At 35.9% G+C, this 14999-nt stretch overlaps 1 protein-coding gene across 1 annotated transcript in view; it reads left to right on the forward strand.

Annotated features, from left to right (window-relative positions):
* The window catches only part of CEP112 (centrosomal protein 112), a 398072-nt gene that overhangs the window by 151836 nt on the left and 231237 nt on the right, over positions 1–14999 (forward strand). The window contains exon 18 of the mRNA XM_041725032.1: positions 2136–2271. Coding sequence (XP_041580966.1) covers positions 2136–2271 — 136 coding nt within the window. The remainder of the gene's footprint in view (positions 1–2135; positions 2272–14999) is intronic.

Here is a 14999-nt window from a genome sequence, read left to right on the forward strand (position 1 = left end):
TCAGTGGAAAAGCTGCTTTGTTCTGCACAGGCATATATTGCAGATAGAAGGATATGTGGTGGGTTTGAAGAGGTCAACACAAGTGGTATATAATGAAAAATAAAGGAAAGATGGATATGGAGTATGTTCTTCAAGCTTGTATGCAGAGAGCTACTTACTTCAGATACTATCCAAACATGGCGAGGGGGGACTCTAAACTATATATGCATTGCTACATTTCTTTACAAAGGGACAGGCGAATTCTACTGAAATGGAAACTAGGTGGCAATGTTTCTTATCAGTATTTTTGCATTAAAGCTTTGAGAAATTTTTCAGTGTTTTTGGAGAAAATTTGGTATTATATTTTATATAACATATATGTTCTCATTAAAAGGCCTTGAAACTATTAAGTGTCTTAGAGGGGTTTTAAAACTCAGATCTGAGTAATTTCAAAACACTCAAATTACTTTTTGCCCATCTCTTAGACAGTAGCATCATTGTTTGGGAAATGTCTCCCCTCTCCCCAACCCCATCATGATGTTTCTCTAAATTTGTTTTATGTGAGATAAATCACTCCATCTCCCAGCATTCTTTGGTATTACAGTTAATGAGATAATGTTTTATATGTGTGTAAACATTTGGATTTCGGGAAAGTGAGCCGAGTTAATCTTACTTACGATGTCTCAGTCTGTTTGGGGGACTGTAACAAAATACTACCAACTGGGATGTTTTCTTACAGTTCTGGAGGCTGGGAAGGCCAGATTGAGGGTATCTGCAGGGTTGTGTTCTGATGAAGACCCTCTTCTTGGTTCATAGATAGTGACTTCTCACTGTGTCCCCACATGGTAGGAGGGGCTTGCCTCTCTCTGAAACCTGTTTTAGAAGAGCACTAGTCTCACTTCAGGGGGTTACCTTCAGACCATAAAGTGTGGCATCTGGAAAATCAGAAAAGCAGCATGGCATAGGAGCCAACAGCATGAGCTCTAGGGTCAGGGTGCCAGGACTGGTCCTGGCTAGGTCTATTACTAAACATATTGTCTTGGAACTACTCTTTCCTGCTCTGTAAAACTAGGGACATAATAAAACTCATGTAAGTTTGCTATGAGAGTAAAGGAGAGAAGATATATAATATAAAAATATTTGCACACTGCCCAGCACCTAGTCAGAACTCAATATGAGCCATTGCTAACTTTCATACATTTATAACCTAAAGCCTGGAATTTTTCCTTCTATCAGTATGCAAAGATTTCTCCTATTTTGTTGAACCCTTTTGACCATATATCTTGAGTTCAAGATGTAAAGAAATGAGATGGTTATCACTAGGCAAGTCTACTAGAGGGCAGTAGAAACATCTCAGGCCATCAGGTTGCTCTGTTGTGTCTGTCACCCTGCAAGTCAGCTGCTGCTAGACATGCTATATTAGAGATAATTCTAATGGTACATTGTAGTTTTGTTTCAATTGAGATATATTTCACATACTATAAAATTCATCCTTTTAAAGTATACATTTCAGCAGACTTTAGTATATTCACAAGGATGTGCAGCCATCCCTACTATCTAATTCCAGAACATTTTCTTCACCAGAAAAGACACTATACTGTGTATGCCTTAGCGGTCACTCTCCATTCCCTCTGTCCCCCCTCTCCCTCCCAGATCCTGGCAACCACTAATCTACTTCCTGTCTCTGAGCATTTATCTATTCGGGTATTTCACATAAATGGAATCATACAACATGCTGCCTCTCCTATCTGGCTTCTTTCACTTAGCATATGTTTGACGCTCCCCCATGCTTTTGCATGTGTCAGAACTTCAGTGTTTTTTAAGGTTGAATAATATTCCATTGTACAACTGTACTATATCTTGTTTATCCATTCATCAGTTGATGCAAATAAATGGGTTTAAATGGTTTTGTTTTTAGGGAAATCTTTGAAAGTAGTTTGAAAGAAATCTTTGAAAGTAGGTATCAGAACACTTTGTCTCTTTTTCTGCAGACAAAGTGTTTTATTGTCAACTTTTTAAAGGGAAGTTTTATAGAATTTGGATCAAAAAATTGAAATCTGAATGTTATTTTAGAGAGGGTTAAATATTGCTCTTTCATTCAAGCCGAGTTCTTTTATTTTACATTTCAACTGTGAAGCTTTTCTGGACTCTTCTAGGGAAAAAGAGGAACAGCTAACTCGTGTGACTGAAGTTCAGAGGTTGCAGGCCCAGCAGGCAGATGCTGCCCTGGAAGAGTTTAAGCGGCAGGTGGAACTGAACTCAGAGAAAGTCTATGCCGAAATGAAAGAGCAGGTGAGGAGGCCACTGTATCATCTTTTTTGAAAGTCACTCTCTCAGTAGGAAGGTACATTTCTGATCTTTATATGACAGAAACATATTTACTTTTAACAAAAGTTTTATCAAAATTAGCCATACAATTGGGTCAGAGATTCAGAATGAAAAAGGGATATTAGCCCTGGCAGAAGAAGATACCCACCTCCACTGGAGCCTGGAAAGAGGAGGTAGCCCCAAACAGCCAAGAAGGATGGCCCTGGTAGAAAGGGCTCCGCTGGCAGGCTCACCCTTCCCCCGGCAGAGCATGTGAAGGGAGGAGGCCCAGAGCACATCTCCGGCATGCCTGCTCTGTGCTACCCTGGCCACCAAGTGGGCGCTGACTAGCAACTCCTTGATGGTAGCTCGTGGAGGGTAAAAGTTGGACGCCCCCTAGGAGCTGGACAGAGAACGAAATGGGTCCTCCTTCATCCTTCAGGATTCCTTGATTCACCTTAAAGTAATGCCAGCATAGGCATTTTAAAGTCGTAGCTACAAACATAGTCATAGCAGGAGTGTGTGTCTTGCTATAGGAGCATGGATCGGCCTCTCGGTAAATTCCCATGAGCAGTTTCCACAGAGCTAGGGCTCCAGTTACCCATGTCTGTGCTTGTTCATGTTCCATAAGTAGTGTTTTGTTGGTCAGTTACAGCAAATTATTTGCAACTGGCATTTCAGGAGGACAGAGACTGTCTCCTGTTCTGGTACAAGTCTAGTGCTATGCTTTTTAGTTTTGAGAGAAAATTAAAAATTTGAAAAGATAGAACAAACACCTAGGTGCCCTCCATGAAGAATCAACAATTGTTAACACCTGTTTATTTAAATGAAAACATTAGAGATGTAGCTTTAGTTCGCTTTGCTCTGCATATCTAATCACAATACTGTCTCCTCTCCACTCAGGAGAAGGCCACTATCATTAATTTAGTGTTATTACTTCAGTCTCTTTTATACTTTTGTATTATGGATAATGTTCATGTATCTTATATGCGCACATACGTTCTATATGTATGTATTACATGCATATGTAATTTTTGGTGAGTACTACAGATTTATGTATGCCTTATTTGCTCTTTTATATTTGTTTTGTTTTTCAACTGGCTGCTTCGAGTTTATTTACTACTTGGTGCAAGGGTGCTCTTTTATGTTTAATTTTATATATCCATGCCCTATCCATGTTGATTTAGTGCAGTCCTTTTAACACTAATATATCATGTGACTATACCACATTTCATTTATCAGCTCCTCTGTTCAAGGGCTTTTGGTTTATTTTTGAATTTTCTCAATTCTAAAAAATGTTGCAGTCTTATCTGTGATCTCTTTTGCAGGCAGAGTTATCTTCCTCAGGAGTACCAAGCACACACTGGGGGGTAGAAACATCCCTGTGGAAGGTTTTATGACTGAGCCCTGTACTGTTTCTAGTTTGAAGCAGTCGTTTCTTATTGTTATTTTTTCGATTTGGATTTTCACTCCTGTTGAGTTGTTTGAATCTGGGTTTTGCGAGTGGGGTTCTGAGATCCCATTCTTCTACTCGCTGCCTAGGGCAAAAGCTGGAATCATGTGGAGTGTTTGTGCCAGAAGGTGCAGACCAGCCCCTGCTGCATGGATGTAAATCTTCCAGCTCCCTGCTAACTAGCATCAGGGCCCAGGCCCTAGAATGTGTATTTGGTCCAAATATGCAATGGAGCTGCATAGGAAACTCTGATCTCTTTAACACTAAAGGAATACAGAAAATATTGAAGGAGGAGGCCCCTGGCAAGAAGTGTTTAGCCTCAAGAAGTCTAAATGAGGCATTTGAAAGTGTTAATACTGACAGTACAACTTCTGAGAGAAGCTGAGACCATGAGAGCTACATTTGGCTCAATGAATGCACCACTTGGGGCTGATGGTGTAATACTAGCAGATCACAGCACTCATGGGTAAGGAAGGATTAAAAAACAAGCAAACAACATGGAACTCGTGAGAACTTTCTGTAGAGTAAGAAAAAGACATTGTATTCAGCAGTCTGAATAAAAGCATACTTCTGAAGATAATCGAAAGTAGAATTTAGGACAAAAATCAGATAAGTGGTATCTTTATAAGAAGACATGATCTATGTAAAAGATGTCACACATCTTAAGTAAAAGTAATATAATGAAACCTGGATACATTTTGGAAAAAGAATTGAATCTCAAAAATAAAAATGATTATCCCACAAGTTTCTAAGCAGGATGAAACTGGCAAAGAAATTAGAAAAATAATGGACTAATGTTTCAGAGTTTTGAAGAACAAAGTTTGTGACCTGATTTTATACAATATCAAAGAGTTTTTCACTTGTAAAATCAATGGAAAAACGCATTCTTAGAGCTCTTATAATGAATATTGCTTATTTTTTTTCCTGGAAAAAAAATTGTATGAATACATCAACCAATCCAGAGATGAAGCAAAAGACATCCCACACATCCTTAAACCATCATATTTAAGGATGACTAGGAGACAATGGAATCCAATGAAGTAGAAACAAATGTAACAAATTGTTACAAATCTGATTATAAGAAGGAATGCCAAGATTTGTTGATTTTTTTTTAAAAAAGAAGGTATATAAAGTAGAAGATACAAATTTAGTAACAACAATTTAAATCTAAATCTCTTGAGTACTTTAACGAAGATCAAGGAGATGTGAGTAGTGAGTGGATGAGAGGAGCAGTATGCTAAAACTCTTGGCCACGGAAAGGGCAGACTCAAAGTTCTTAAAATTAGGGAAATGTGGGTTAAAATAGTTTTGGAATGTATAAACATAGGCATTATTAAAATCAACAAGTCGTTATATCCTCATAAAAATCTTGAGAAGAGGGTAGCCTGGGTGGCTCAGCGGTTTAGCGCCGCCTTCAGCCTAGGGCTTGATCCTGGAGACCCGGGATCGAGTCCCACATCGGGCTCCCTGCATGGAGCCTGCTTCTCCCTCTGCCTGTGTCTCTGCCTCTCTCTCTCTCTCTCTCTCTCTCTCTCTCTCTGTGTGTCTCATGAATAAATAAATAAAATTTAAAAAAAATCTTGAGAAGATGAAGCAAAACTTGAGAGGAGCTATTGCCAAAGGAAGAGAAGCAGAAACAGAATGAAATGTCCAAAATAAGACAGAGTATATAACTGTAGTAATAAATATTAACAGGTTAATTTTTTTAGTAAAAAAAAAAAGCAGATATTGATTAGTTGATTAAAATCCATGTTTATGCTATTTATAAAAAATGTGACTAGTCTACAGAAAATTATATTAGAAAATGATGCAAATATATGTCTTTTATTTAGAAAAAAAGATATAATACCATCATATAAATTAGCATCAATACAAGTTAATAGACTGGATGAATGGATATATTTTTCATGCTAAAAGCAAGAATACTTAAATATGAAAAAATGTTAGGAATACTTGGAGAAATTGACATAGTCATGGGTGCTTTGAAATATTTTTTTCTCTATCTTTGACAGATCAGGGGGCAAAAACCCAAACAAACAAATAGGAAGTCTAAGTAACAGCTTATAAAACACTTATATTTCTACTTTCTACCCTTCAAATGTGACAAATTTAATTCCTACTCCCTTGGAAGAGTTATAAAACTCAGTAGACCATAAAGAAACACTCAATATGTTTCTAACACTTGACATGACAGAGAGCACATATTTTTTACCACAGTGCAATAAAACCAGAAATTAAATTTCAATTAAAATCACAACATTCCACTTCACCAAAATTAAAAACTTTTGCTCTTTGAAAGACACCATTAAAAAAACAACAAAAAGAAATAAGGCAAGCCAGAGAATGGAAGAAGAGATTCACAAATATTTCCTAGAACTTGTATCTAAAATATAAAAGAAATCTTACAACTCAATAATAAAAAGACAAACAACCCAGTTAAAAATAGGCAAAATTTTGGATACCTTACAGAAAAAAGATATACAAATGACTAATAAGCACATGAAAGATGTTCAATATTATCAATCATCAGGGAAATTAAAATCAAATGAAATGCCACTATATATGCTTACTAGATTAAAATTATAAGATTGGTTGATAATGCGGAGTGTTGGTGAAGATGCAGTCACATGGAGCTGTTGCATACTGCCGGTGGGAAAAGTGCCAATTTCTTAAAAAGTTAAGCATTCCGTGACCATTTGTCAGTCATTCCATCCTATGTGCTTAACCAAGAGAAATGAAGACATACCCAGATAAAGACTTGTACACAAATGCTGACAGCAGTTTTATTCACAATAGCCCCAAACTTGAACAACCCAAGTGTTTCTCAGAAGTTGAAAGAACAAAAAAAACAAAAACAAAAACAAAAGAAGTTGAAAGAACAATTTAAGCACCCGACTCTTGATTTCAGCTCAGGTCATGGTCTCAGGGTCATGAGATTGAGCCCTGTGTCAGGCTCTGCGCTGATTGTGGAGCCTGCTTAAGATTCTCTCTCTCCTTAAGCCTCTCTCCCCACTCATGTGCGCTTGCTCTCTCTCTCTCTTTAAAATAAGTAAATAAAATCTTTTTTAAAAAAAGTTGAAAGAACAGTTAGATGCAGTATATACAATGGAATACTACTCAGTAGTATAAAGGAATGAACAACTGATTCCCATAACAACATGGATGAGTCTCAAAATCCTGATAAATTTTGTACTGGTATAGTCTCTAAGGTTAGAATTGTCTAGATGATCTTAAGTTTTTTGTTTTAGCAGATTGTCAACCCAGTTTGTTTCAGAGTGAAAGTCCTGTCTCATCTTCTGTGGGTGGGTTACAGTTTCAGTTAAGTTCCAAACCCTTTGCTGTGCTGTGTTGGATCTGTTTGGATTGTGCCAGTCAAGAGTGAGTCTGAGACGTGGGTGGTATTTAACTCACTCCACCCAGTAATCATAGAGGCACTTGTGGGACATTCCCCCAGAGAGACGATATGCTTGGATGCAAAACAATTCTCAATAGTTTTAAAAAGGATTAAGGTCATGCAAAATGTGTTCTTTGACCCCAATGAAAATAAATTAGAAATAAACAACAATATGAAATCTGGGAAGTCCCCACATATTTGGAAATTAAATAACATGCTTATAAATAACTCATGGGTCAGAGAAGATATTACAAGGAAAATTAGGAAATATTCTGAACTGAATTAAAACAAAAACACAGAATATCAAAATTTATGGAATGCAGCTAAAGCAGTACTTAGAGAAAAGTTTATAGCTTTAAACATCTATATCCCACAAGAAAATTCTCAAATCAGTACTGTAAACTTCATCTTAAGAAACCAGAAAAAGAAAAGCAAGCTTCTGCCCAAGTAAGCAGAGAGAAAGGAGATAGTAAATATTTTTATATTTCTACAGAAAGCAAAGAGGTAGAAAACAAAAAAATGGAGAAAATTAATGAAGCCAAAAGTTGGTTCTTTGAAAAGATCAACAAAATTGACAAATCTTTAGCAGGACTGATGGGGGAAAATGAGAAGAAACAAATTAACAAGGTGAGAACTAAAAGAGGAGAGGACACCGTTACTGATCCTATAGAAAATGAAAGAATTATAAAGGTGGTATTTTACAAACTTATGCCAACAAATTACAAAACTCATATGAAATGGACAAATTCATAGAAAGATGCAAATTACTAAAACTATCTCAAGAAGAGATAGAAAATCTGTATTGTCATATTATATTTAACTGACAATTAAAAATCTTTTCACAAAGAAAAACCAAGCACCAGATGGCTTCACTGGTGGTTTCCATCAAATAGTAAAGAAAATTTTAGTTTTTTGAAAACTCTTTCAGAAAATCGAGGAGGAAGGAACACTTTCCAGTTCATTCATAAGGCCAGTAGTACCCTGTTATCAAAGCCAAAGACACAGGGCAGCCCCAGTGGCGCAGCGGTTTAGCACCGCCTGCAGCCCGGGGTGTGATCCTGGAGGCCCGGGATTGAGTCCCACGTCAGGCTCCCTGCATGGACCCTGCTTCTCCCTCTCCCTGTGTCTCTGCTCTCTCTCTCTCTCTCTCTTTCTGAATAAATAAATATTAAAAAAAAAAAAAAACAAAGACACTAGAAGAAAACTACAAAATACTACCTGTCATGAATGTAGACACAGAAATTCTTAATGATATTTTAGAAAATGGAATCTAGAAACATATAAAAATGATTATACATCACAACCAAATGGGATTTATTCCAGGAACTGCAAGTGGTTTTAACATTTGAAAATCAATTAATGTCATGCAACATATTAATAAAGGACAAAACAACATGATCATCTCACTAGAGGCAGAAAAAGCATTTTAAAAAGTTCAATATCATTCATGATTTAAAAAGAATTCTTGGCAAATTAAGACTAGAAGCAAACTTAACCTAATAGGACATCTATGAAAACTCTATGGCTACTATACTTAATGCTGAAAGGCCTAACACTTTTCCTCTAAGAACAAAGAAACCATATCTGCTTTTGCCACCTCTGTTCAGTATTGTATTGGAGATTCTAGCCAGTGCATTAAGGCAAAACAAAGAAAAGGAGTGGGGTAGGGGGAAAGAAAGAGAGAAAAAGAAAGGGAAAGGGAAGGAGGAAGAAGGAAGGAAGGAAGTGGAAGAAAGAAAGAATGAACATATAAATTGGAAAGGAAGAAGTACACATATTTTCAGATGACTCAATCATCCTGTATGGTTAAAATCCATACAAGAAATACAAGAACTAATAAATGATTGAAGCAAGTTTTCAGAATATGAGATCAATATATGAAATTTAGCCATACTTCTGTTATAGCAATGAAATATCTACAAATGAAATTAAAACAATTTAATCCATAATAATGGTAATACTTTAAAACTGATAAATTTTGGTTTTTTTTTTTTTTTTTTTTAAGATGAAGTGGTCTGAGAGCTGTATGGCAGAACTGAAAGCCCTGGAGATAATGTCATCTCAGCAACCGTTTAATTAAGAACCCTACCTAGCCACAAAGTGAGACTGCTAATGGTCAGGGATGAACAATAGTATATGTGGAACTGATTCTGGAAGTACCCTTAATTGTTCTACCCTCATATGTCTGACTGTTCTGTGCTGTGTTCATGGTCTGTTTTCTATTTTACATCACCAATCCTGCCAGACACATTTGACTCCCCTACTTGTGAACGTTGAGTTCAAGTGTTCCTGTCTTGTAGGTATCACATCTCATACTTAGACTGGTTAAATGATCCCATGAAGCATCCTACTGGGTGCCTGCCCCTGGGATTCCTTTCTTCCTACACGTAGGAAGTAATTTGTCTTTGTGAGTAGTCCTCATCACATCTGATCTGCCCAGCGGTGCTCGATTGAGTCTTCTTGAAAAATGGCAGTGATGGCAACTGATGAACAGGAAATTCTTTTGATGGTCTTCTGTTGAAGAAATAGTCTCCAACGGTTTCCATCATAAATGGTTTTGCCAAGTGCAATTGAATTTCTGAAATAGAGAAAGCACCTTTGATGTGAGTATAATAATAAGAACATCATTTCTGATGGAATCCTTATAGCTGGGCTCATTCACAAATCAAATGGTTTTACCTGGCAGATTTTAACAAATGTTAAGTAAAATATATATGTCGAAACATGATAAATTAGAAGTCCTCTATTATAGATTATGAATCAATTAAAAAGTGTGCATCTGATATAGCTCAAATTCTTTAAAAAAATCAGCAGATTCCTTATTTGGAGAATCATAATGTTTTCAGATTTTTCTGTAGTGTATATTTTTAAGTCCTCCTTTTCTGTTGTTGTCTTGAACTGCTCTTTTCTCTTCTTACTAAAATCTTTTGTGCAAAAGCCAGCAGAGCTTAGGGCATCTTTTTCCATTTGGAAACCGCTACAGATAGCAGACAATAAGATTTTGAATTAAAAAAAGTAAAGCTTTGAGTTTGTTTTTGAAAGCGAATTGCTATTTCAAAAATGAGGCCCATGAGAGAAAATGGAACAGAGAAAGTTAAAAAAAAAATTGCTTCACACTGTTCCTTTCTCTTTGAAGAACTTTTTATCTCATTTAAGATTGCTTCAATAACCTAATTTTTACTCCAGTGGTGAAATCTATTATAAATGCTAGCTGCCAGCAATTAGTTGTGTAAAATATACATATTTTAATTGTGAAAATGTACTACTGTGATAGAATTTTCCACATATATATGTATATAATCATATTTTTAAAAGAATGAGTGTTCTATATTTACCTATTCTCTGTGAAACAAATAAATGACTGAAAAAGACAGCCATGTTTTTTGAAGTACTGGCAGGAATCCTAAAGTAAAACTTTTTAATCTTATAAATTGACCTCATGAATGTCAGCTAGCTAGGTCCTCCTGGGGCCTCCACTAGCCACTTGACTTCTAGTTAATTTTTCTCCCCTTGAAAATACATCCTCGTTAAATGGTATTTGCTGCTAAATATCTGACTTTAAATTTAATTCCTTTTTTTTTTTTCACAGTCATCAGCTACATGATACTAGCTTTGGACTTGGAGAACATACTGGCTTGCCATGCAAACAAAATTCTGAAACATTGCTTTTGACTGCTGAGGGTACTCTGGCTCCTCGTACATTTGAAACTGGGTAGCAGTTTCTTATATTCTTAGAGATTGTAAATTTAGTTCATCATCCTATTATTGCTGTTGAATTAAAGAATGCCATGTGGATATATTTGTGTCATTAAGGATAAATGGATCACAGACAAAGAAAGAGTCATCATATGAACCATTCACTGTGACTTACACCTTTGTCCTCTTGTCCTTTAAGGATCATGCTAGCTCATGTAATTTTAAATAAGGCTTTTTTAGACCAGTTTTAAGATAATAAAACATCCAATATAAATAGAAGCATTTTCTCTCAGTTACTTTTTGATTTTGGAATTTTGTCTTTAAATAGATTAGGTAGCAGAAGTAAAATCCTAGAATTATATCTAAATGTTTCAAAAGAAGCTATTGTGGTCATTCATCAATTCCAAATGACAGCATCCAGAGACTGTGTCTAAGTATTTGGCTTTGAAAACCAAAATGAAATAATAACAGCAAAACAAATAATTAAAAGAAATTTTAACTTTTATCCTTAAATGCTTAATGTAAGAGGAGTAAGTGGAGCTTTTTCCTTGTAAAATTCGTCAATGACTAATCTCTTTTGCAGACAGAAAATAAGCCAAAAAAATCTGAGGACATTGGACTGGAAAATATGTTATTTTTTTCTGCATTTGACTGATTAGAAGTGTTATTGATTGTGAAATAGTAACATTATTATTTTTTAATATATCTCAATTATTTTATTGACTTACTGGCCAAGGATTCAACAGACTTGACTTCTTTTTTCATTCATTTATAAAAAATTTATGAATACTTGCTCTATACCAGCCATTGTTGATTCTGGGAATTCAGAGTTTATTAGACATATTTGTGGCTTGTATGATAGACCAGCACATAAAAGCTTGTGATTTAATAAGTGAATAAACAGATCAGTAAGAGAGCTCAGAGGAGGGCACCTAAGCTAGCCCAGTGAGTTTGGCACTTATCTGCAATTATGGCATCTTTGTTGTAATTGCTAATTTCTCAGATATTTACTTACTGAAATATTACTAGTAGTGAATTTAGTAAGGTTACTAAGTGTAAGATCAGACAGACAATGCAGTTTTATTTCTATATACCAGCAGCCAACAAATAGAAAATAAAATTGGAAAAGATACCATAGCACGAGAAAGCTTCACGTATATACCTAAGAATAAATCTAACAAAAAAACGTGCAAGGCCTCTGTTTTAAAAACTGGAAAACATTGAGAGAAACCAAAGAAGACCTAAATAAATTGATGGATTCAAAGACTCAATGCCATAAACACGTCGGTTTTCCCCACATTAATCTATAAAATCAACATAGTTCTAAAAATCAAAATGTTAGTAGTGGTTCTTTTGTTCCTTTGGGGTTTTTTTTGGTGGGGGGTGAAGGGAAATGAGAGAAACTGGCAACTAATTCTAAAATGTATATGAAAATGCAAAGGACTGAGAATTGCTCTGGCAATCTGGAAGAACACAACATATATGACCAGATACTGAGACTCATATTCAGTTATAGTATTAATACAGCATGGTTTGGGCACAAGGATGATCAGTGTTACAGACAACGGAGACCCAAAATTAGACTCTCACGTACATGATCAACCTGACTCAGGTCGAAGGAAGTGCTGCAGTGCAGCAGGGAAAGAATGATCATTTCAATACATGCCACCATGTCAGCTTGGTAACCACATGGGGAAAAAAAAAAATCTTTCCTGTTACCCCATTCACAAAATTAATTCCAGGATTATAGACGTACAAGTGATAGGTAAAACAATAAAACTTTCAGAAGAAAATGTAGAAACATTTTTGATAGTTGGAACTAGGGAAAGATTTTCTAAATAGGAAACAAATAGGCATAAAAACCCAAAATATTGTTGAATTTAACCTTATTAAAATTAAATAAACTTCTCATTAAGAAAGTGGAAAGGCTCCCTCAGAGTGGAAGATATTTGTAATTCAGATGTGGAGCTAAAATTCATTTCCAGAGCAGATCAACAACTCCCACAAATCGATCAGGACAGATACCAGAAATACCGTTTGTCCTATATCAACTTATGGTTTTTTCTCACAAAAGAACTGTAGGTATAATCAGTTAATGTTATTCACTGGTTTTCCCTGCTAAGAATATTAGTTCCTACTAAGTCTTTAGCCAAGCCCAGAAAAATGATGTCTTTCTGCCATTTATATCTATCTGCCTTCCTGCCTGTTTCTATTGATCTACTGATCAATTGATTGATCTATCTACCAGAACATACTTGAAGGTTAGTTTTTATAGCTTACCTAAATATGTATTAAATACAAAAAATATTTTGAATTGTATATTCGTATATAACTGTCTGCTTGTTATAATGTGAATTGTGCATGTCGAATTCCTCCGAATATAATAACACAAGAGGACTTTGCTAGAGAAAAAAACAATAACTTACGACCCTCTTTGACAGTGACTACCAGGTGTCCATGCCTGCTTTCTTACTCATAGAGCCCTGATTTTATTTAGGGCAACATTAGACACAGTTTTAAAACTGCAGTTTCTCACCTTGCAGATGGAGCTTACTTTTTAATGTAGTTCTAGTGAATGAGATGGCAAACAGCATAATTAATTTGTTATTGACAGGAACTTGCAGGAAAGCTCCTTCAAAGGGTATTCAGCTCAGCTAATACGGACCCTTTGGCCTTCGCTTCATGTTCAGAGCTGCAGAAGCCATTTTGCAACTATTATAGGAAGGTTGAGTTGCAGAGACCTAACCCTGACATCTTTGAACTGCCAGTGTGGCAGCCTATTTTTGAACTTGTGGCACAAGGAAAACATAAAGAGCCCATGTTATTTACGCATGCATGGTCTCTTGGGTTTTCTTTTCCATGTAGCTGAAGGACCCAATGCCTGAGGCACCAGAGGAGGAAAACACTACCCTCCCCTTCCTTCTTTAAACACTAAACATTCGCAGAAATACACCCAACTCCTTTTTGCTCTTAATTTGCCCACCAAGCTTTACTCCTAGGTTTTCTTGAAGCTAGAGTTACGCCGTAAAGGAGTGTTGTTGTTCATTTCCTAACCCTTGAAGTTGAGCGGAATGTGGAATGGTGTATGAGGAAGCAGGATCTTTTGTATCTATGGCAACTGAGAACACTGTTTTTATACAAAGTCTTTTATAAGACTTTAAATTTTTTTTGTTACATTGTTGAAGGAAAATGGAGTGGGGCCTTGCATTTTCGGTCAGTATCATCTAATATGACATGCATTTCCTCTTCTTGTATCAGTTATTTACTATGAATTTGTCTTAATGTTTAGGTATAAAAGGTCTTTTCATGTGTTTTAAATTGTTATCCCTTTTGGTTATAGAAGATGATTCTGTTTTTTCTTGAAGGTGCTGAATTTTTACACACATAGAGTACATAAAGGCCTTAGTTTCTATTTTAAGTTCTAAGTATTTTAACTATTTAAATACTTATTTACTTTTAATATACAATCTGTACCGAGATAAAATAAGAACCTAAAATCAACTTCATATGAAGCTCTGTCTTGAAAGTACTAAATAAACCAGATCTTCTCTCCTTGATACAGCTTTTCTTCTTTTCATCCCCTTTTGCTTTTGGCAATTATTTTATTCATCCTTAAGGATTTAATGCATATTTATTCTGCATACTATACCAATTAGTTCATAATTAAGATATAAAAGAATTATAAATCATAGTTCCTTTTATTCAGTAGCTCATGATCTAGATGAATAAACAAAGCTCACACGTTTGAAACACTTCCATATTATAGAGAAAAACACAGCGTGCTATGGAAATAGATGTTAAGTCCTTGCATGTAGAGAGAAGGAAGGCACTTATGTAAATTGGTGGGATTAAAAAACACCTCAGAGGACACCTAGGTGGCTCAGTGGTTGAGTGTCTGCCTTTGGCTCAGATTGTTGTCCCGGGGTCCTGGGATTGAGTCCCACATCAGGCTCTCTGCAGGGAGCCTGCTTCACCCTCTGCCTGTCTCTGCCTCTCTCTCTGTGTCTCTCACGAATAAATAAAAATAAAATCTTAAAAAAAAAAAAAACAAAACACCTCAGAGAGAGGAGAGTAGATGAGTCATCCTTGAAGACCATCACTTTGGACGAGGGGAAAAACTCGAAGGGGCTTTCCAGATAGCACAAAGAGCAAAAGGCTCTTTTTGAATCG

This window comes from Vulpes lagopus, chromosome 12 (genome assembly GCF_018345385.1).
Source record: "Vulpes lagopus strain Blue_001 chromosome 12, ASM1834538v1, whole genome shotgun sequence".
Taxonomy (NCBI): Eukaryota; Metazoa; Chordata; class Mammalia; order Carnivora; family Canidae; genus Vulpes; species Vulpes lagopus.